Source organism: Carassius auratus, unplaced genomic scaffold, assembly GCF_003368295.1.
Source record: "Carassius auratus strain Wakin unplaced genomic scaffold, ASM336829v1 scaf_tig00217687, whole genome shotgun sequence".
NCBI classification, from domain to species: Eukaryota; Metazoa; Chordata; class Actinopteri; order Cypriniformes; family Cyprinidae; genus Carassius; species Carassius auratus.
This window is the reverse complement of record NW_020529188.1, coordinates 8378-32870: the sequence shown is the minus strand read 5'-3', so window position 1 is coordinate 32870 and position 24493 is coordinate 8378. Positions and strand designations below refer to the sequence as shown.

The 24493-nt window shown below is 35.7% G+C and overlaps 1 protein-coding gene across 3 annotated transcripts; it reads left to right on the top strand.

Moving 5' to 3' along the window:
- Window positions 1–187: 187 nt before the first annotated feature.
- LOC113102093 (multiple C2 and transmembrane domain-containing protein 2) lies at window positions 188–23587 on the top strand. Of its 3 annotated transcripts, XM_026265747.1 has the most exons (23): window positions 1094–1217; window positions 4669–5197; window positions 6341–6403; window positions 7254–7374; window positions 12893–13035; window positions 13134–13210; window positions 13288–13399; window positions 13506–13538; window positions 15726–15893; window positions 16050–16180; window positions 18070–18256; window positions 18412–18505; window positions 18607–18709; window positions 19411–19513; window positions 19601–19702; window positions 20058–20132; window positions 20224–20343; window positions 21115–21228; window positions 21487–21528; window positions 21631–21740; window positions 21878–21987; window positions 22107–22204; window positions 22783–23587. In XM_026265747.1, the coding sequence occupies exons 2-23, from the start codon at window positions 4754–4756 to the stop codon at window positions 22849–22851; spliced, it is 2619 nt and encodes an 872-aa protein (XP_026121532.1). In that variant the 5' UTR covers window positions 1094–1217; window positions 4669–4753; the 3' UTR covers window positions 22852–23587. The 3 variants fall into 3 exon arrangements, with proteins under 3 accessions (XP_026121533.1, XP_026121532.1, XP_026121534.1); XM_026265748.1 differs by lacking the exons at window positions 1094–1217; window positions 13506–13538 and adding an exon at window positions 188–298; XM_026265749.1 differs by lacking the exons at window positions 1094–1217; window positions 4669–5197 and adding an exon at window positions 5214–5336.
- The last annotated feature ends 906 nt before the right edge of the window (window positions 23588–24493 follow it).

Below are 24493 nucleotides of genomic sequence, written 5' to 3'. Positions count from 1 at the left end.
TTACAACTTAAAGAATTGCACTGAAAAAAATTTATATGGCTTAAATAGTCAATTCATAGTTGAATCAGCACATTTGGTTTTTAGACCTAGCCTACCTGACCAATTAAGGGCATATTCCGGGCCAGTAATATTTGCTCATGAATCATGCTAATCGCTTTTCTGATCACTTGTTGAGTTCTGTCGCTCATCTGAAGTCTGGCTCATGTAACTAGAATAGGAAGTTAGTGAAAGCACTGCTGTGAACACATGGGATGTTTTCTCTTTGGTTTAAAGGAAATGGATTAAACCCTGAGCCCAGGTATGAATACTCCTGATACAAGTGATTTATTCAAATGAATGTCTATATATTCAAATAAATGAACACGAAATGTTTCAGCGTTGAATCATCTACCTGTCCCACAAGTAAATGTGCATGCCGTGCTTTTAATACATTTTTGTGATATTTGCAATGCGTCTTGCCATTTTTCTTTACCTTGTTTTGTTAAGACGCCTCTCTAATTGTAAATGCTGCGACAAATACTGTCATAAATAATTAATCATAATGCATGTGCTTCAAGTTAACTGATTCATAACTGCTGCATTTTTCACATTTTTAGTTGTCACTTTGCAGACAGTAATAGGTCCTTCTTTTGTCACTTTGCAGACAGTGTTAGATCTTTCTTAGTGGAAGGGAATGTTGTTTCATTGTTTGTGTTGTGGGAGGAACAGTGTGTTATTTTGTGTTCAGTAGGAAAAGATAATAGTGATGATATGTTCCTTTGTGAGCTAAAAACTAAATTCTTTTGCTTGGAATTATCTTATACATTACCTTCTTTTAACAGAGCATTAGAACAGGTGTCACATGAAAAATAATTGGTCAGAATGTGTGGGAACCAGACACATCCTGTACTATATTTGAAAACGCACACCGGTTGATCCTTTTGGCCTGAATTCAGAAGAAATTCTTTCACTTTATATTATCATTAGTGTCTTAACATAGCAACCATGCATGGAGGAAACTGAACAAACTCAGGTATGCAGATGGATTGTAAATATCATATGGCATTGCTCTGACAGCTGCATTTGTCTTGAGACTCACTCACAGCTGGGACAGAGCCTGACTGTATGTAAGACTGTAAGTAAATGAAGTGATAATATTGGACCGAACAGACAGAGGAAGTGTGTTTGAAGCATTATAAGAGCCGCTTGGATGCCATTTGGACCGCATCACATTAACGGTTAGCTCAAACCCAACTTTTACGACCAGCTTATTTGCTTAAAAGTTAATGATTAAATGCAGTTTGAGTAAGTGGTTGTATCTCATGCCTAATTTTCTTGATGTTGGTGTGTCTGTTGTGCTCCACCAACAGATCTTCTTTTATTGGTTGCCATTTGAAAGGTTTTCAATGTTATGTAACATTTAGGATTTTTGAACACTGATTTCTTAGAATTAGCATTTGTACAGAGAGATTTGTTTATGATGTTATGTTATCGCTAACTGCAAAGTGAAAGTGTTTATGAAATGTGATGCAATTTGGGGTATTTTTTTCTTAAAATTGATTGGAAAATATTGCCGTTATTATGACATTTACTTATAGTTCCTCAAGTAATTGTAAAAGTTTTATGTTAGTTCCTCCAAGTGTCATCTCACATAATTAATTGTGCAAGTCTTGAATCTTATTGTTCATCTTAATCAAACTATTTAGTGTGATAAGTAATTTCAACACTGATCAAGAATTATCTGTGGTTCCTCAAAAACCACTATTGCGGTTAAATATTGATTTTTATACATATAGGTAATATTTACCCTGCAATTTCCTCAAAATGGTTAGTTGGCTGTAATCCACTATATCAGAATGTATTTGGAGATGCATCACAGACAACTTTAGTTTTTGAGTAAGATTTGTAGTATATTTCAAATTTGTCATGTAAGCATGATATCCTGAAACTTTAAACCACAGGTTCATGTTCACGGTATTTAAATCCATAAAAGGATTATGCAGCTTTTGCATTTTAAAAATATTTTATATATATCTCTTCACTACATGTATGGCATTACTCCATAAGTAGGAACTTTAATAATAAGTGCAGATTAAAGGATTAGTTTTCAAAATGTTATACTTTCTAGTTCCCAAGTGTTTGTGCATTTGAAATATTCTGGTATGGTATTATTATAATTTTTTTCTCTTCCTGGACTACAAGCTTTGCTACTGTAAGTGGTTATAGGGTGTTGTGTGTGCTCGCTTAAAAACCCAAGTCAAGAAAGCCCCTCCCAACTTCTTTCTGTCAACATTTGTGACGCGGGTGACTTTGAAGCATAATAGCAGATCAGTCACTCATCATTTGCATCATTCAGTTTAATACTTCCTTGGGGCAGGTTTGTTTAAATGCCTAACCGTATGAGCAATAATAATAGTGACGCTTGCCTTAGTAAACACGTGGGTCTCTTCTCCATTTTCACTGATGTGTGAATAAAACCCTTGATGTGTACCTGTAAAGTCAAATTATGCACAATGACAGAGGGTTGAATTACAGCCACAACATGTTAGGCCTGTTTTAAACAGATGAAAAAAGACTTCAGAGGAGAAATCAGGGCTTAGGCCTATATGACACTGTGGACTGTGAATCATAATGCAGATTTATCGAAGTCTAACATATGTTCTTGATTGATCGTTCTCTTCTCAACTGAGAAAGTAACTGAGAAAAAAATCTATATTGAAGTATGGCAAATGTTTGATCACTTATAGATGATTAACATATCTGGCACATTATTTAAGAAGATGTTTCCTGGAGCCTCTTGCAAATCATAATTGTATCTCAAGAAGATATTTACAATATTTATGTATATTACTGAATATAGTTGAGTGTGTGCATGTGTTTAAGTAATACAATGTTCTGCACTTTAGATCACCAAACACTAATATAAGGTACAATTTATAAAAACAAATAAATCTTTATTGGGTTTTGTGAAATGGTAATACTCTATAACACAGATGTCATATCCTGCATAGCAGCTGTTTTAGGCAATTTTCTGTCAGCAAAAAAAGAAGATATTTTGTTTTTGTTATTTATTTAAAATTTTGGTCGATTAAATAATTTTGGAAAGTTAGATATATAATAACCTGTCTAAAAATACTTTATATTGATTAGGCATGCAGCTTTAATGAAATCCTGTATGTTTGTATGAACTGAAAGACCACATGAAATGTTTGTACTTTTAAAAATATATATATTGGTCAACCACAGGAGCATTTTAAAGGAACTAGTAAAAGAAAAGTTGTTCAGACGGTGATTAAAACTCATAAGCAATGGTAAAGAGTTACAGGATCTAAGACTAACACAATTAAACTAATTTAAAATCAATTTGTATGAAAGTGTAGAAGATGTTTGGTTGAAATGGTTGAATAAGTTACATAAATGAACATGCACATCGACACGTGTCAGTTTAAACAAGGTTTATTGACATGACAGTCTGCTGATATTAACAGTGTTTAAGGTCATCTGACGCAACCATTTTTCCTCAGGTGAAAGCAAGCATCTTTTCATATTCAGTTGACTTAACCTGTTAATACTAGCAAGCCAGTGCATGTAAACCTGTTAGTTTTTTACTTGGCAGGTGCTTTTATTCAAAGGGGAATCCATTTGGGGAATACAACAAGTGATGTACGATAAGATGTAAGTAAGACACTTGGTTGAAAACGTGATTTTGTCTAGTGTAGGTTTTTAAGCAGTGGGGTTAAGCAGTGGCCTGCTTGAATGCAGTTGGAAAAATGATGATGATGATGTTGATGATGTGTGTGAAGTGTGAAGGCAGAAGTGCAGGGGAAATAGCTTGTAAGGGAGATGTGAGGGGAACGAGTCTTGAGGACAGGTGCTAGCGTGGTTCGCTCTCCTCTTTATCTTCTGTAAGGAGAGAAGATGGTCAGCTCAGCTGTGTGAGTGTTCGATGTGAGTTCCTGGGTGTGTGGAGCCGAGAACTGACTTCTGACAACTGACTTCTGACTTCTGATGGGTGTGGTTTTGTTTGTGAAGTAATTAGCAAAATTGTCAGCAGTTGAAAGGGTTCATCTAAATGAAACTAGCAGATGGGTTGGTGGTGCAGAGGAAGGAAATGATTCTAGACATGCAAGAATTTGACCAAGATGTTATCTGTGATGCACTTGCGTATAAAGAAAGATGAGGTCAAGTTGGTTGCCTGATTTATGGGTGCCTGTGGTCAGCTGCAAGTGGCTTCTCAAGGTGAAAAAGTATTTTTTTTGGGGGGGGGGGGGGTGATACTTCCATGCCAGTGAAACGACTCCACTTGAATACACAGCTTAAGCCACTTGAATGAATACAGCTGCTACACCTTAATAGTAATTAGACCAGCAAAGCTAGCACGCAAATGGCGAAACTATGCAGTATGTTTTGCCACTAAAGTGCAAATTAAATGGTATCATAAAAGTAGCTTCTTTAGCTCAGATCACTAGCCTTTCATTCCTACTCCCACTAATACCAGTTCTCTTGTTCATTTATCTGTGATTGATCAATCTCCTCCACTTTTACTGCCATTGTAAGACTAGGAACACGTGCTATGAAAATAGTTTTTTGTGTTGACTTTAAGCTGGATTTGCAAATGCAGATGCCCACTTTAATCATGCCATTGCAACAAGTTTGTGTTTAATGTACGTTCTCGTATTGTCCTTGCAGGTCTTGGTCACAAGCCAGCTCTGGTGTGTGAGAGAGAGGCCTTTACGACCAACTAGTGAAATTCACACAATCCAACACCCTTCTCATGGAGGACAAAAAGTCTGTGGTGGACAGTTTGCGCCAAAGAGCCAAACACTTTCGTTACTCGCGGGTTGGCAGCGACAAAAGCCCCGACAAGCCAGAGGTGAGCGAAGAGCGTTTGTTGGACCAGCGGATGAGCACATCTGTCATGGACGTCCTGCAGAGGAGTCGGATGTCCTCCCTAAAAAGCCCCACCCACCAACAGCCAGCTGATCTCGGAACATCCCCTGGCTGCAACAGTAGCCCAGACTCCCCCTTCAGCTTTACTCTGCGAAACAAAGAGGGCAGCCTCAGCTTCTCCGATTCACTAGACTCGACCGGCTGGCTGTCGCAGGAGTCAGTCACTGATGCCTCATGTGAATACAACTTCTCCAAGTCCACAGATGAGATGGATCAGGTGCTGCGTTTGAGGGACACGCAGCTTCCTTCATCAGAGAGCTTGGCTGAGGTAAAACGTGCCAGGGATCAAGATCTTTCGGTTGGGTTAATCATCAAGGGAGGGAGGAAGTTTTCTGCAACTCTCCCTTTTTATGGGCACCATCTAGCAAGATTGTGTTACACGAACCAGTTTGCATTTGATGCTTTAGGTGAACTTAGTACTTCCTTATGTTCATTTCATTTTTATTAACTGCATGTTTCATAAAGGTCACTAAGGAAACGAAAGTTTTTTTGTGGAATGGATTGCAGTTGCATGCTTTTCTGGTAGCTTTCACTGCATTGGCATGCTATTAGTATTCTAATTTAAATGGAACATATTTTAGGTTAGACAAGGGAAATTTTTTCACCTTGTTCTGTTTTGCCTACTCGCCTGCAAAGCGCCACACTATTGTGTAATGCACTTCCTCTGAACATGAGAGATGGATCACTGCAGGAACGTGCCATGACATTTCAAAGCCCAAGAATGTGGTATCACTCATTTAGAGCACACTGGTGGTTCTCCATTTGTTTAATATGCAAATGACCAGCCGGGAAGTGTCATGCTACCTGTTTGTATGGCACCAAAAATAAACACACAAGCGGAGATCTCTCGTGGTCAGGTGGAGGTAGATGCTTTGTTAGTTATGCAATTCTGTTGCATTGGTCATCTTTCACATAGTAGAGGTATCATAGTGTTTTTGATGCTGGGTAGCATGCGAGAATATTTGCTTTTACAGGTGAGTCAGCTACTCATTTTTCAAGGTGATTCAGTTTGCAATATTTTAAACACTGAATCACCTGATGTTGAACGATTTTTCAGTAAGCAAGGAAAACCCTAAACTTTGCTTTGTTTTTAAAAGAACATGATCTTTGAAATGATTTTAGAGTAAGCTCATGTACAGGTGTATTATACCTAAGTAACTAATGTTTCCTAGCAGTGGAAACTTTAATTCCACAAGTTCTTTGTTAATATGGCTTAGCATTCATTCTCTCTCTGGGGTTAAGGAATTTTTAATAAAGATATTAAGAAAGATGATCTTCAGTGTTATTCTAGAAATATGTGACATTGAATCAGGAGTCGCCAAGACAAAATAAAACAGTTTTTGAATACTAGAGACTGACTTTGGATAAATGAGGAAATCTCTTTACACCATTGTTTGTGTTTGGGAAACAGAAGCCGCATTTCAACCGAAATGATTCAGATATGTTCTCCATACATGACAACGAGCACAATAATGTAAGTATTCACATGTTTGCTTTGTGCATGTTTGTGTTATTTTGTTGTGTTGCATGCAGCGGATGTTGTACTTTAAATGCCTCAATGGTGTTCTTTTCCAAAGCTTACATAGAAGGCTCAAGGTTTGCTTACTGAACATGGGAAAGTTAAATAAAACAGCATTTTACCATGGTAGTTCATGGTGCTCCCTAATACTAGTACTTTTTATTTGGCAAGTTAACAAATACTTACAACACAAAACTTGTACATCCTAAAGGAAATAGCAGTGCATTTGAGGTTGCAAATTAATAGTTGCTGTTGCATGTTGTTGTTCTGTGTAAAGGAAATGCTGCTGTACTGTTTTATGAAAGCCAAGCTATCAGCATGCATCAAAAATGTAATATGAAACTAATAATGCAGTTTGGTATGCAATCAGTGTAAGCTACTTTGCAAATGTTCTTTTTTTTTTTAAGAAGTAGATACTTTAACAAGGATAAATTAAATTGATCAAAGGTGGCAGAAGCATTGATCCCGCATATTCCATCGCATTTTTTAAGAAAACCTGCCACAAAATCAAGGATTTTTGCCCGCAACAATCACAAAAATAATCTGCGTTTTTCTGGAGGGACTGAAAAAGAAAGTGCGTGTGTTATGATGTAACTGGCCAACACTTCTAGATTTTTTCACTACTTTTAGGTTTTTATGAGTTCACAACTGACAAATTTAAAAAAAAAAAAATAGTTTTAATTATAGCATGTCACACTGCTGTCACTGCTCGACATGTCAAGTCAACTACCCAGTTATAATGTCCAAATGACCCGTATAAAAGCTTGTGTTATGGTTCTCTCATTTGTTTTATTTTATAAATTAGATTCTGGACATGAAGACAGAATCAGCTGGAGTGAATGAGCATCAGAGGCAAGCTCAGAGAACGTATCTGCTCACTATATGCCTGAAGGAGGGCCGTGGACTGGTCATTCGAGACCGCTGTGGTAAGTGTCAAATATCTGCAAATAAACACAATACACCCTGAAACACTACACACATCCTCCATTTTTAATAACAATCAGTAGTTTTTGTATTAGTTCTTATTTGTTAAAGGTGTACCCATCGCTGGGAGTTAACGCAGCCCAGTAAAATGTGATCCACTGCATGATTATAGTGTGTTTTTGCCAATATCAAAATACTTCCTTCCTGAGTTTACTGTGTGGAGACAAATGTAAATAAGCTTTCAAAACATTGCTCCGTTTGTTTGAGCGACCTAACATGTCCACTAGCGAATTATCCAGTAGCAGGGGTTTAGGGCAGGACTATTAATTATAACCCATTTAGCAGGGAATTGACTAATTTTTTCTAATGAACAGAGGGTGGAAGCACTTTGTTCTAATCTTTATTTTTGCAATTTTGTTCAGTACCAGTAGTCGCATAGAGATTAAATAGCACACTTCACCTTTATTTATATTAATTCATTCATTGATTTCTTTATTTAACCAGTTTAAGAACTTATTGAGATTAAAATCTCTTTTGCAAGAGTGACCTGGCCAAGAAAGCAGAAAGAAATAACATAGTATCTACAAGTTTACATCATAAAACAAAACACAAATCAAAGATCACAACAGCAATTCACCAAAAACACACAGCTTGTTAAAAGTTGCTTAAATCCATGTAATGATGGAAACATGGTTTAGGATGTTTTGCAGTTTATTCCAAGCCAAAGTAGTCGTTTGAAAGAAGATTGTAGCATATCTCTGATTTAGAAAAACTCAGAGACAAATAAGATGGAGTTATATTTATATTTTATATCAAATATGAATGAAAAATTAGAATATGAAACTATGAATGCTAGCAAACATTTCAACTGGCTTTGATCATGTGTTACTAGCCTTTAAATAAATTGTATCACTCTTTAAAGGGGTCATATGACATTGCTAAAAATAACATTATTTGGTGTATTTGGTGTAATGCAATGTGTTTATGTGGTTTACAGTAAAAAAAAACAAAAAAAAAAAAACATTATTTTCTACATACTGTACATTACTGTTTTTCCTCTATGCCCCGCCTTATGAAACACGTCGATTTTTACAAAACTCATTGGGCTGAAAATCGAGATGTACAATGATTGGCCAGTTATCCAGTGCATTGTGATTGGCTGAATACCTCAAGTGTGTGACAGAAATGTTACAAACCTTAACATACTGTGATGCGGTCTCCCAGCATGACGAGACAAAACCAATAAAACCCATTACAAACAAGGCATTTGTTGCATCCAGTGAGGACATAATTACTGATTTTAATGACTTATATTGTAATTTTACACGTTGCATTTCGTATTGTATTGCACAACATAAACATAAAACAATGTCTGCATTTGTGATCGGAGCAATGACACACAACAAGCGCTACTCTACACTGCTCAAAACTCATGTTTGAATCATCAGTGGCAAATTCTTTAAATATGAAGACGTACTTACAGGCTGTGAATCAGAAGCGCCAGACTGTCCTTGAAAAGTTGGAATTGCCCCACTTTATAGAAACAGCCTTTGTGCACAGACGGCATTGTAGGCTACTCTTCCAGCATCGGGAAACAGTCCTCTGTAAAATGCGCTGTACACATCTGAATATTTGGGTTTATCTGTTCTGGAACAGTTTTGTAAATACAACTTAACCACTGATTTCTAGTTGTGTCCTCTTATGGAAGACCAAACAAAGTAGTTTCGCATTCACAACGAAACACAGCGGCATCACAACATGGGGGCGGCGGCAACAATACTACAGCGAGAATCAAAGTTACGCCTTCTTTCTTTGCGTGAACATTTGGGTGGCATTATGCTAATCTTCCCACACAGTGACATTTGGAGGTGTGTTTAAATGAGGCATTTTAGGAGGGCGTGGACTAAACAAAAGAATATCTCTTTGGGTTTGAGACTTTTTTCAACTTTAGGGATCTTATCTATGCACAAACAGCTTGTAACACTCCAAAGAGAAAGGAAAACTTGCATCATGTGACCCCTTTAATCACTCAGCTTTGCTCTGGTTGACTGCATTAACACCGGAACGTGTGCATTACTTTCATACTTTCCTCAACATTCCTCCCAGCACATTCAATCCTGTCTGCAGCCACACCTGCATAGATGCAAGAAACACGTTTAACCTTCAAAGCACACTATTGACTTTACCGGCACATGAGGCACTCGTCTAAGACATGGAAAAACACAGACAGGTGGAGACTAGGATATGCATTGGCATACTTCCTCTTCCCCAGTTTATTTACTGCTATTTATTGTGTCTGTATTGCGTCATTGCTACGTGGCTCATTAAACAGTCTTTTTTCCTGTTTATAAGTCTGTGTATTTTGCTGTAACTTCGTGACGTTTTCTCAAGAAGGTGACACCAATGTTAATTGTTTTTCCTTTAGAAAAAGAATGTTGGAAAGATTATCCTTCTGTTACTGACATTTTTCCTCTTTGTTTATTGGGTGTTTTCAAAGCTGTGTCTATTATATATTAGAGCAGCTTGAGACATTACAGTCAGCATATGCATATTATATTCAGTGTTTGCACACATGCCTTTATTGTAGATGATATTTGCACATATCATATTGCAGCGTGAGTTCACAAGTCAACGTGAATTGCTGATTGCAACTCATTTTACTTTTGTAATGGATATCAATAAACAGGATATTCAAATATATACTACAGTACAAAGGTTTGTTTTGCCATCAGTGTTTTTGAAATAAGTCTGTTATGCTCAACATGGTAGAATTTATTTGATCAAAAATACAATGAAAACAATAATATGGTGTATTATTATTATTACAGTTTAAAACTACTTTTAATATAATTTCTTCCTGTGATCCAAAGCTAAATTTCCTATAGCCATTACTCCACTCACTGTAATAAATAAAATTAGATTTCAGATGTAATAAACATTTATAACAGGTACTGATAAATTAAGCAAGTATTTTGAGTTGCTTTTGAATTTTGTTGCTTTTAAAGTGATAGTTCACCAAATAAAGGGAAAATTCTGTCATCATTCAAACCTGTATGAGTTTCTTTCGTCTGCTGAACACACAAAAAAAACGTATTTTGAAGAATGAAACTCATACAGGTTTTACAACAACTTTAAAGGAGTAAGTTGATATGATTCATTAGGGTCTTAATGAAAAGTCTGTAACATAGTTTGGTTAAAATTTCTCAGTGGTAGTGTAAAACTCTTTTCAGAGCAAGCTGATTTGTAGTATTTTCCTTTAAATGTTAATTAGCTCTGCTGACCCCGCCCCTCTATTCCACCACTCTTTAGGGACAATTTACTTTATCCTTTACTTTAGGTGAAGCCGGATTGCGAATCATTTGTGTGAATGTAGTCACATTTAGGTAGATCGAGGCGCAGTCCCTTCAAAACCAAATGTAATCCACTGCGTCTTCAGCGTCTCAGATGCCGGGAGTAAATGACGACTGCTGTGTTCATTATTACATCCAATAACAAAACACCTCAATCGCTTAGGAGTCATTCTTGTCTACAGCAGGTAAACAATGGCGGACTGATGACGGCTCACTCAGGGCGGGTCTAAGTTAAGACCCCAGTCCAGTCTGTGCTGAAACGCTACTGTCAATCAAACTATTGTGGGAGGGGCCTGTCTGTGTGACGTCTCAAAGACATATGAATAAATGAGATTTCAAAATAAAAAGACTGGGTGGATTTTTATCATCATAGGGTGGTTGAGTACACACACTGCCAACACACTCTTCAGTTCAAACAACTTGTAAAAGTGCATGTAGCATCCGATGACCGAATCTTCATTTTTTTGGGTGTGCTATCCCTTTAAGTGTGGTGGCTGAAGGGGCAAACCAGGCAGTAACTGAAGACAGGACTTGTCCAGACTTACTACATGCTGCCCTCTACTGCTGCAACAGGGTTATTTTCCAAGCTGTAGTTAGTAAGGTCAGGTTTTTTAGTATCACCTTTACAACATTGTTAAAGGCCCATTTTTATAGCAGTGGACTCTAACAGAAGTAGTAGCATGTTGCAGCTTTTCTTTCTCTTTCACAATGATAGTCTTCTCCGGAAACTGGCTGGTTTTGTCTCATGCACTGATGTTGCACTCAAGTATCAACCACATCCTTGACAGAGGCAAACCCACACACATGGCTAAACTAACTGATCAAAGGGAAAAGGATAGGGACTGCACTTGTTTGCAAGTTTTAATAGTTCACTGAAAGGTTATGAAAGATGTTATCTTGAAGGAATACCATGTTTATTTGACAGTGACAAAGGCTGTGAATCAGATACAAATTTTCCAAGTTTGCTATCTTTGGTTTTATACGCTTTTGACATGTTTTTGATTAGTAACTTAAGTGTCGATGGTCATAAATGTCATGTGATCTAACATTCAAGTAAAATGTTTTATCATATTTTGTTTGCACATTGAGTGTAGGAGTCTTAATCATTATTTTTATGCATGTTTTCAAACGTTAAGACAGATTTTTATATGATTTTTGAGTTATTATTTAGTATACATTTTGATATTTCCTTGGGGTTATTCCTTTTGACATTTCAAGCTGAACTAACTTATTGTGCCACAAAAGGTCAAAATGTATTCTCCTCGTGTAGGTCTATGGGGATCCTTTCTGTGATGTCATTTCCTGTTTTATGGTTTTGTTATGTAACAAAACGGCCTGCTTGTTATACTATACTGACCTAGTTTGGTGCACGTTTGTTAAAATATTAGTAATATTTTAAAGCAAAGGGTTCTTTCTTTAAGAACCATTGTTCATTTTTTATTAAAAAATCTAAAATATGACTTGCTTATGCTCACCAAAGCTGCATTTATTTGATACCGTAAAACAGTAATATTGTGGAATATTATTACAATTTAAAACAACTGTTTTCTATTTGAATATATTTTAAAATATAATTTTTTCCTGTGATGCAAAGCTGAATTTTCAGTCTTCAGTGTCACATGATCCTTCAGAAATCATTCTAGTATGCTGATTTGCTGATCAAGAAACATTTTTTATTACTATCAATGCTGGAAAATGTTTTGCTACTGAATATTTTTGTGGATGCCGTGATGCATGATTTTCTTTGATGAATGAAATGAAAAAAAAAAAAAAAGTAGAGTACTACAGTAGAGAAGTCTTCGTGGTAGAGATTTTTTTAAAGCCATTGCTTATGAGAATTACATTTTCTTTTATTTCTATATTAGAAAATAGAAATGAGCCCCTAATATGCAGAGACTATAGCTAAGAAATATTGGTGACACTTTATTTTAAGGTGTCCTTGTTACACATCACATGTATTTACTATTATAATAACAATTAATTATGCATAATTACATGCAAGTAACCCTAATCCTAACCCTAACAATATAGTAAGTACATGTAGTTAATTAATATTACATAGAACTTAAATTTTTAATTACATTGTAACAATGACACCTTAAAATAATATGTAACCAAAATATTTAAGCAAATTTGCTGATGGTCAGTAAATAAACTGCTTTCTCCATAGGCACAAGTGATCCGTATGTGAAATTCAAGCTGGATGGGAAGACCTTGTACAAAAGCAAAGTGGTGTATAAGAATCTTAACCCTGTCTGGAATGAGTCCTTCACCTTCCCGATCCGTAACCTGGACCAGAGACTTTTCATCAAGGTACAAGTTTACTTTGCTGTGGCATACATGCATTAGCTTTCACATCACGCCGAGATACCTGCAGGTAGATGACACACTCCCATTCATTGATTGTTCAGGTTTATGATCGAGATCTGACAACGGATGACTTCATGGGGTCCTGCGGTGTTGAGCTGAACAAACTGGAACTTGAAATGTAGGTCAATTTGAAATGTTTGTAATAAAGGTCAAACCAGAAGTGTGGTTTCTGATGCTTTCGTTCTGTCTGTTCAGGAACAGCGAGATGGTGCTTGCATTAGACGACCCCAACAGCCTGGAGGACGACATGGGTGTCATAGTCATCGATATCTGCTTATCTGTGAGGGACAGTAAATACAAAAAACATGTAAGCAACTTTATGAGTTTAAAGAGTTGGTTAGTCCAAACTAACTAACTCAACTAACTAAATGTTTGTTGCTTATGTATTCACATTATTTATTTCTATTGCGAAGAAATGGGCCCAAAGGACAAAAAGGAGCCTCATGGTGAGATGGATTAGATTTAAACTGTCTAATTCATGAATTTATCCTGTAACAATATATTTGAAGCAAATGATCCATAAAACAATGATCCTGCTGTTTCATCTGGGGCCAGTCTGTATGTTGATCTGCATGCAAATAACACAATGACATTTAAAACTAACCTAATTCACAATCAATATAACAGTGGTTCTCAACTTTTTTTTTGCACTTCAAATGTTGACCCAAAAGTTTTTGTATTTTGATGGTTTCCTGCACTTGGCAGCCAATAGTTCACCACAGAAAGCACACTGTGGTTGGCACAAACCATGTTTGTTTTCATTGCAAGCAACTTTTAATTATTATTATTAGTCTGGGTCATGGCTTCTTGCGTAATGTTTTTCATGTTTTTTGTGAATGATACCATGACTCACAAACTGTCCGTGCTGGCATCAGCCTAAAATGACTTGCTTTTACCAAGTGACTATAGAGTATAATTGGTTTCATGACCTTTGACGTCATCAAAAAAGTTAAAGGATTAGTTCATCCAAAAATGGAAAAGAAACCATAAATGACTCGCCCTGAAGTCATCCTAGGTTTAAATGACTTTATTCTTTCAGACAAATTCAGTTGGAGTAATTTTAAAAATTGTCTTTGATCTTTCAAGCCGTTTGATGGAACTCAGCGGGTGCTGGACTGTATCGGTCCATGAGAAGTTTAATAAAAAGCGCTCCACACGGCTCCGGGGGTTGAACAATGGCCTTCTTTAGTGAATCGTTGCATTTTTTTTAAACATGTATCCATATTCAAAACATAATAACCACTTTAATCTAGCTTGAGCTCACAGTTGTAAAGAAGCAGTTCCGGGGGAATGACTTTGGGGAGGTCAGCTTTGTGTATGCGAAACTCAGAAGCGATGCACATAGAAACTCAGCGGAGAGATCAAAGCAAAACGGCGGTCACTAATTAGAAGCACAAAACGAGGATTTGTAAATAAGAAATGTCGGAGGATTTCAATAAAAGCCAAGAGGAGACTTGTTTTCCTTTGCTAAAGTAAGGAAACTTGGCTTCCTTTGCTCTTGTTAACAAACATTGGTTTTCATGAGACTCACCGGTGCATGCAAAGCGCTGACCTCATTTACGTTTACGTTACGTTTACGTTTAATCATTTAGCAGACGCTTTTATCCAAAGCGACTTACAAATGAGAACAATAGAAGCAGTCAGGTCAACAAGAGAACAACAACAGAATACAAGTGCCATGACAAGTCTCAGTTAGTCTAGTATAGAACGCATAGCCAGGTATATATAATTTTTTTTTTTTTTTTTTTTTTTTTTTTTTTTTTTTTTTTTTTTTTTTTATTAAATGAAAAAAGAGACAAGAAAAGGAAAAGTACTGGTGTTAGTAGGTTAGGTGCAGGCGAAAAAGATGAGTTTTTAGATGTTTCTTGAAAATGAGTAAAGACTCAGCTGTACGAATTGAGATTGGGAGGTCATTCCACCAGCTGGGCACAGTCCAGGAAAAGGTCCGTGAGAGTGATTTTGAATTTCTTTGGGATGGCACCACAAGGCGTTGTTCACTTGCAGAACGCAAACTTCTTGAGGGCACATAGGATTTAACCAGTGAGTTTAGGTAAGTTGGTGCCGTGCCAGTGGTCGTCTTGTAGGCAAGCATCAGTACCTTGAATTTGACCTCATACATCATTCCCCCAGAACTGCTTCTGTTTTACAACAGTGAGCGCAAGCTAGATTAAAGTGATTATTATGTTTTGAATAAGGATATTTTTCTTTGAAAAAACGCATCGATTCACTACAGAAGACCTTTGTTCATCCTCCGGAGCTGAGTGAGACACTTTTTATTAAACTTCTCATTGACCAATGCAGTGCATCAAACAGCTTGAATGATGAAAGACAATTTTTTAAATAACTCTGATTAACTCTTATGAAAGAAAAAAGTCATATGCAACTAGGATGACTTCAAGGTGAGTCATTTCTGGGCTAATATTTTGGGTGAACTAACCCTTTAACTTATTTAGCTGGGTAACTATGCTTGAATATATCATGCATTTTATTATTTGCACTTACTATTTTTCTTTCCCTGCTGTCTGAACAGAACTGCAACCCACTAAAGATAGTTGAGTACCACTGTAATATAATCCAGAAAGTTAACATAAGAGTTCTCGATATCACATTGCAGTATTCTTATTGATCCTCAGGGAAGTTCAACAGAACATAACAAACGTCTCACGGAGTCTATGAAGAAGAGTCAGCTCTGGACCGGCGTATTTACCATCACCCTGGTGGAGGGGCAGGGCTTACCACTGGAAGGACAGGGGGACGTGTTTGTTCGCTTTAAACTCGGAGATCAGAAATATAAAAGCAAGGTTTTTACTGAAGCATCAAGTTGACCTGTTTATCTCTTCACTGATGTAGTTATAAAGTCCTTAACTTAATTTAAACATTAGAATTTCGAGATTAAAAAGGAGCAGAAATGCAGCTTTTCTGCAGCAAATGCTGTAAGTTTGTCTTCATCTTCACAGAGTCAAGGGAAGAAGGTCAACACACAGTGGAGAGAAAGATTTGACTTCTTCCAGTTCCCTGATGCGTCCAGCCTTCTAGAGGTCGAAGTGATGGGAAAAGAGGGCCGGAGAAATGAGGAGTGTTACGGACAGTGAGTTTATGAGCTTTTTGAATGACTTCGAGAATGTCTAACATAAGTTTTATTTACAGAAGTTGTCGTAATATAAATTACTTCTGAAAATGAATCTTATTTCACAGTTTACAGTAAGGTGCTGGAAGTGAAAGCAACGGCAAATGAATAAGTGTTAAAAATAAAGTATCACTAGAAGACTTTATACTGTACCTTGTGGCAGGAGACTAGTTTTATAGAATCCCTGTAAAACTTTCCGAAGTTATACAGTATCAAATATTTCAACTCCTGCCATGAACAAATAAAACCAGTAAAGACACATTGCAAGGATACTAGGATATTTATTAGTTTGACTCAGCAAAGATTCATTAAATTGATCAAAAGTGACAATAAAGACTTTATAAAGTTGCAAACAAATATATTTTAAATAAATCGTCAAAGTATCCAGAAATTTTTTTTTTACGCAGAAATGTTAAGCAGCACAATTGTTTTCAGCAATGCTAATAATATTTACAAAAAAAAACTTATGGGTCATATATATATATATATATATATGTATGTATGTGTGTGTGTGTGTGTGTGTGTGTGTGTGTGATATATAAATATTAAATATATATATATATATATATATGTGTGTGTGTGTGTGAATGTTTTTTTGTTTTTTCAGCAAGGATGCATTATTTATAAACTGAAAATAGATTTATGTTTATGGCATGTTTATTAGACAAATGCTGTTCTTTTAAACTTTATCAAAAACTTCTGGAGAAAAAAACAAAGGTTTCATCTGTTTTCAGCATTGACAATAATCAGTTTCTTTTTAAGTCGCTGGGGTATATTTGTAGCAATAACCAAAAATACATTGTATGTGTCAAAATTATAGATTTTTTATTTTATGCCAAAAACCATTAGGATATTAAGTGAATATCATGTTCCATGAAGATATTTTGTAAATTTCCTACTGTAAATATATTAAAACTTAATTTTTTATTTTATTCAGATTTTCAAATAGTTGTATCTCGGCCAAATATTGTCCGATCCTAATTAAACCATGCATCAATGGAAAGATTATTTATTCAGCTTTCAGATGTTGTATACATCTAAATCTCAAAACATTTAATCTTATGACTGGTTTTGTGGTCCAGGGTCACATATTACTTTGTTGTGAGCATAAGAGACTTCTTTCAAAAACATTTCCATCTCTAGACATTTTTAAAAGTAGGTCCACAGCAAAACTTCATGAATTTCACAGATCAAATATTTACAAATTATATTTTTAGTAATTAATATGAGGTTTATCAGAAACACAAATACTGTATTTTCCGTACTATAAGTTGCACTTTTTCCATAGTTTGGCTAGTCCTGCAACTTATAATCAGGTGCGACTTATTTATCAAAATTAATTTGACATGAACCAGGAGAAATGAACCAAGAGAAAACATTACCGTCTACAGCCGCGAGAGGGCGCTCTATGCTGCTCTGTGCTCCTGTAGCCTACACTGAAAACATAGAGCGCCCTCTCGTGGCTGGAGACGGTAATGTTTTCTGTTGGTTCTTGGTTCTAAATAAATGCGACTTATAGTTCGGTGCGACTTATATATGTTTTTTTCCTCATCGTGGCGTATTTTTGGACTGATGCGACTTATACTCAGGTGCGACTTATAGTCCGAAAAATATGGTACATGTTTGCTTGTAAATGTTCAGATTGTGTAAACCTGTGTACATTGTAATTATGTTTTATTTGAAATGATAGTAAACAATACCATGCCCCAAATGCTGTCAATAGAGCTTAACTGAATCAAACCTGGAATATCTAACTCAAAAAGACTTTCTCAGGGAAAGAATGTCCTGTTTGTAAAGATGTCTTGCTGGTTTTGTGTTCAAGGCCTTGTGTGTCTTTGTGCACATTACAGGTGTGAGATCGACTTGTTTGGGTTGCCATCTAATAAATCCACACTGTTTACACCTGAGCTGGTCCCGGGCCGAGGCAGGGTGGTGTTCCTGGTCACTCCCACTCCCTGCACTGGAGCTTCCATCACGGATCTCATCGCCCCTCCGCTGGAAGAGCCTCATGAGAGAGACAATATGCTGGTTAAATATGTATGTTAAACTGATGACTCCACCACAGTGCTTCCTCATGCATGCTACAGAGTGCAAACTGCACACTATGGAATAAAAAAGAAAAGAATGTGTATAAAACAGTATTAAGTAATAACTAAATGAAGTCTTGATCTCTCCTTTTTTTATCTCGGCAGAGTTTCAGGAACTCGTTGAAGGACTTGAGAGATATTGGTTTTCTTCAGGTTAAAGTGATCAAGGCCACGGACCTCTTGGCGGCTGATCTAAACGGTATTAGATGTTATTTGTTGATTACACAATAAACTTTTTAGCCGTGAGCATGGGAGTGAGCATCAACAACCACATTAACTGGATCTTCTGTATATTTTTAGGAAAGAGTGACCCATTTTGTGTCCTGGAATTGGGAAACAACAGGCTGCAGACACACACCATTTACAAAACCCTCAATCCTGAGTGGAATAAAGTCTTTACATTGTCAGTATCACCATAACTTTATTAATGTAGGCTACTGTTCAAAACTTTAGGGTCAGTAAGATTAATATACTTTTTTTTTTTTTTTTAACCAATACCAAGAAAGCACTAAGTTGTTGGTCACAGTAAAAACATTTATAATTTATAAAATAAACTGGTTTATTTTAAATTCTTAAAATGAATGGTTTAATGTAAAATTTAATTTAAATAATTTAAAATGTAATGGTTTATAAAATGAAATAAATGTATTTATTTATTTTTATTTTTATTTAAATAAACACTGTTCTTTTGAACTATATATGCATCAAGGAATCTTGAAAAAAAATGTATCGTCATATCCAGAATTTTTTTTGGGTCTACTATGATGATGATAATATTTCTTAAGCATCAAATCAGCATATCTGAATGATTTCTGAAGGATAACGTGACACAGAAGATTGAAAATTCAGCTTCATCATCAAATGAATAAAGTACATTTTAAAATGTATTAAAATAGAAAACCAATTTGTTTTAAAATGTAATATTTTTCAAAAATATTACTGTTCTTACTGTAAAAAAATGGAGCCTTGGTGAGCATAAGAGACTTTCAAATTTTTTTTTTTTAAAAATCATACAAACCCCAAACTTTTGAACAGTGATCAATGTGGACTGTGTATTTATTTGAAATGAATAGCGAGATGTATTTAATTTGTCTTGATGAGCAGCCCAGTAAAAGACATTCATGAGGTTCTGGAAGTGACCGTGTTTGATGAAGATGGAGACAAAGCCCCAGATTTCTTGGGGAAGGTGGCCCTTCCTTTACTCTCAGTAAGTGCAGAAAATTGACATCTTAATTGAATTGGAATTGATATATTAATATATTTGCATTTTGTTTAATATTTTATATTTCAACAGATACGTAACGGTCAGCAGGTTGCTTGTCCTCTAAAGAAAGAGAATTTGGGAGGACTGTCTAAAGGAGCCATAGTACTGGAGCTGGAAGTCATTTACAATTCTGTGAGTCTTGTCTGATGATAACTAAGAGATTATGTTTTTATTCAATACTTTAATATTATCAGCCAAGCAGAATATGACAATAGCCAAGTCACATTTCATTATATAGCACGTTATACAATAAACAGCTTCACATTCACATACATATATAAATATCAAATAGAAAAAATAGTGTTCATGTTGATATGAAACAAATTTAATTTCAGCTATAAAGCAGCACTACAGAAGAAAATAGTGTATACATTATTTTGTATACCTGATGTACTGTATATTATTGTGTGTATAAAGTGTTCGTAAAATATTTCATATGCTGAGATACTAGATGTTTAATAGTTTGTTTGTTCAATGCCTCGGCCAGATCAAAGCAAGCATCAAGACCTTCACGCCGAGAGAACAGAAGTTTATGGAGGACGATGCCAAGTTTTCTAAGAAGGTATGACGTTGAGTTTGGTAAATCCACACAGAAAAAAAATTGTTAGAAAAAGTAGGAGCTACTAACTATCTATCAAACTACCTACCAAAAGGTTCTTGCCAGGAATGTTGTTCGCGTGAGGAACATTTATCGTGCCGTGTGTCACGTTCACCAGTTCATCAAGAGCTGTTTCCAGTGGGAAAGTGTCCAGAGGAGCGTCATAGCGTTTCTGGTGAGACCCATTTTTCATTCATTCATTCATTCATTCAGTAAGTCAATGAATGATTGTTTAATTTAATTTGGAAAGCTATACAGATGCTGGGTTACTTTTATAGCAGCTTACCTTACAAATAAGACTCATGGTGCTAGATGGTGTCCAACGGCAATAACTCAATACTGTGGCTTTATTATATTCAAACAATCTGGTATTTGCACAGTGTTCATAAAAGGTGGGCCTGTTTCAGAGAATACTATGTTCAGTACGAAATGTACCGTTTTTTTTTTTTGAGTATAAGTCGCATCAGTCCAAAAATACGTCATGATGAGGAAAAAACATATATAAGTCGCACTGGACTATAAATCGCATTTATTTAGAACCAAGAACCAAGAGAAAACATTACCGTCTGCAGCCACGAGAGGGCGCTCTGTCTTCAGTGTAGGCTACAGGAGCACTGAGCAGCATAGAGCGCCCTCTCGTGGCTGTAGACGGTAATGTTTTCTCTTGATAAATTTGATAAATAAGTCGCACCTGACTATAAGTCGCAGGAATGGCCAAACTGTGAAAAAAAGTGTGACTTATAGTCTGGAAAATACGGTAAATACTTTTAAGTACCCTTTTTTAATCTAGTGAAACTTTTTATAGTTAGTCATGTTACTTTACTCACATCTGCATTCTTGAGCTGTTAAGAGAATCATTGGGATAATGCAACTGCATGACACATATGTCACCCTTCATTAGTCTCAGTCTCCACGAAGCCTAAATCCTGCACGTGTTTTCCTTCAGGTCTTTGTTGTTACAGTGTGGTACTGGGATTTCTACATGCTGCCCCTGTTCATGATCCTTTTCTTCGTATGGAACTATCTCCAGATCGCCTCTGAGAGAGCCACCAGAGACCTAGTGGGTGAATTTTGGATAAACTGCACATTTTAGTAAAACTTGTGTTGCCTTTGATTGCTGAATATGAACCCGAGCAAGGATCTAGTTTCATTGATTTGATACTGACTAAATGAGACATACTGACATGAATTAGCAAAGACTGCATATTTATGATATGTATTGTTATCTCAAGATATAATTTAATGACCTTAATTTTTTAATGTTATGTTAACTTTCATTTTCAAGATGATGTTTAAAAATAAAGCATTTCCTTTGCAGGACACCGTGGAGTTAAATGAAGAGGAAGATGAAGATGAAAAGGTATAATTCTTTCCTATTCAGAACATCACTCGCATTCATTTATTCCAGTAAATAAGCATGACATCTCATGTTCCTGGTCTTTTGAAATGTTTCTTCTTGTAGGAATCTGAAAGGAAAGGTCTGATGGAGAAAATTCACATGGTTCAGGAGATTGTTATTATGGTCCAGAACCTTCTGGAGGAGATTGCATCCTTTGGTGAAAGAATAAAGAAGTATGTGTTGTTTTCAAATGAATGCATGCACATTCCCACTGATGCACAGGATTTGAAGGGATAAACTTTATGGAAAGATGACAATGACTCACTGTAAAACTGCACCATCTTTTTTTTTTCTTTTTCTTTCTCCGTAGTACATTCAACTGGTCAGTGCCGTTCTTGTCTAATCTGGCCTTCGTGGTTCTCATCATGGCTACGGTGATCACTTACTTTATTCCAGTACGCTACATTGTTTTATTATGGGGTAAGACAACAGCTCTGTTACTCCATAACAATGGAATATGTTTTTTTTTTAAATCAGAATTTTTTTTTCACATTTTAGACCAATACTGAAGTTCCTTGACATTATGTTCATTTTTTTAGGAATACATAAGTTCACAAAGAAACTGCGCAATCCATATGCCATTGAAAACAATGAGGTGATGGATTTCCTCTCCAGAGTGCCTTCAGATGTCCAAATGGTAATTACCACAAAATAAAAAAAAAATTAAAAATAAATAAATAAACATATATATATATATATATATATATATATATATATATATATATATATATATATATATATATATATATATAATGTGAGGTAAAGTTGCCGGAATGGTCTATAAACTTTTCAGCTTTTTTTTTTTTTTTTTATAAAATCCTGTAATGTAATATTTTTTTCTGTATGAATGAGTCTATTGGATAAATTTATATACAATTAAATTTAAATTTATTTTTTTGTCTGTTTAATTTGCTCAGTTATACCAATATAATTTAAAGTTCAGCATACACGTTTTTTGTCAATTTTAAAATGAGATTGTACACATGAAAAAGTTATTTTATTCTACATACTAATATTTGACACAATAATGAAAACTTCTCTTACTTACCTCAGACTTTGCAATGCAGTGGTTTAAGAAGTTGAATAAGGTGAAAATTCGGTGCACCTAAAAACATTTGATGTGTCTGAAATTGGATGACTAAATGCTCTGTCTTTTCTCAGTTTGCTCATTTGTCTGCAAGCCTTTCATGTCTTGAATTCTTCTTGTTTGTTCAGGCACAGTACACTGAACTGAGCACCTGTAGTGCTCACAGTCCTAACAAGAGAAGAAGAGCGTCTCCATAGACACTACAGATTGAAAAGGCTGGTTTCCTCAGAACATTCTGTGAAGAGCTTTTGAAGGTGCCAGGACTCGACGGCCAGGGAATGATTTCAACATGTACTTAAGAAGGTGAATTGCAGTTGATCTGCTTATTTTATTTGAGCGAACAGAAATCATTCCCATCAGATGGTCCGGTCTTACTGCTGGGTCGTGCTGAAGCACCGTGCTTAATAACACAGAGACATATAACACTCCGTACAGCTGCAGATCTGTTGAGGGATGAAGAAATGTATGGTTCCAGTATATATCTACAGATGCAATGGCTAAACGACACATCATGTACAGTTTGAGTGCAATACACTGTAATGGTTTGCTATTTTATACTTGATGCAGTTCTTTATTTTGTCTTGTCAGACTAGTAAAAATATGTTTTTGTAAAGTCTTATTCTATACAAGCCACTTGAACTTAACTACACTATGTAATACACTATGTAAAAAACATAATGTAACATAAATATTGTGGTTTACTTTTATTTTGTACATAGATTGTTTTAATCTGTCATTTACGTATTAATTATTGCATCTGGGAAAAAATCACAATGCATAAAACTGAATATATTTTAAAGTGCATTTGACAAACTCTAAGTGTAAAAAAAAAAAAAATACATTCTCCTGTAAAGTTTGCCTTTATGTGCAATATAAGGTTCTGGTCATGGCTTTGTTGCTTAAGAGTGGTAATTGTAGATTAAAAAATAAATAAATAGCTAATACACTTCCGATTCATTTTTTACAGATTTATTTAGTACACAAGTTTCACAATTTGAGTTGAATTACTAAAATAAATGAACTTTTACATGACATTCTAATTTATTGAGATGCACCTGTATAAAGAAGAATGTAGAGAAAGCAATGTAACTCTTTAGATTTCTCACACAATGGTTGCTTGAGAATATTCAGCCACATAGTGGCAGTGTTTTCCTTTAATGGGATCCCATCATGCTGTTCAGTCTTTGCACTACTGATATATCCGGCTATTCAAGAAAAACATAAAGGCAAATGAAAATCATAGAGTGCTGAAAGGGTGACATATATCTGCAGGCCAATACACTGAAATGCTGGAACTTCTGGTTCCATTGTTCCCAAGTTAATTCAAGTTTTATTCTATGATATAAAATACAGTAATATTAACACAGTCATCCCTACATTACTCATTAGCTTCAAAATATCTTCTTTTGTACTCCACAGAAAAGAGAAACTCTTACAGGTTTAAAACAACATGAGGGTGAGTAAATGATGACAGATTTTTCATTTTTAGATGAATAGACAGCATTGAGTCTCAGCATCATGTTGTTTATCGCACTGCAGTTTGAATCCTGAATGTAGCTCTTACACTTCTATTGAAAATACACTGAATACTAGTACACCCATTCACATTTTCAGTGAAAATCGGTCTCTCAACACCATATAATTGGCCCATCTTAGAACTATTTTGGGTTTGAAACTCTCCCATTCTGTTTGGATAATTACAGGGCATCTGTGTAAGAGCTGAAGAGCTAAGAACGACAGTCTAAAACAGTCATTCCTCACTACAGAGACGTGTAGTGATGTACAAATAAACTGGACTCAATAGACCGGTCAGAAACCCTTATTTTCACCCTTTCAGAA

Bases quoted from the DNA above. Each gene is read 5' to 3' on its own strand.
- LOC113102093 (XM_026265747.1), top strand. From the start codon at position 4,754: ATGGAGGACAAAAAGTCTGTGGTGGACAGTTTGCGCCAAAGAGCCAAA. The intron at 6,404-7,253 runs GTAAGTATTCAC...TTTATAAATTAG, and splicing joins ATGACAACGAGCACAATAAT to ATTCTGGACATGAAGACAGA. The intron at 18,710-19,410 runs GTCAGTATCACC...CTTGATGAGCAG, and splicing joins TGGAATAAAGTCTTTACATT to CCCAGTAAAAGACATTCATG.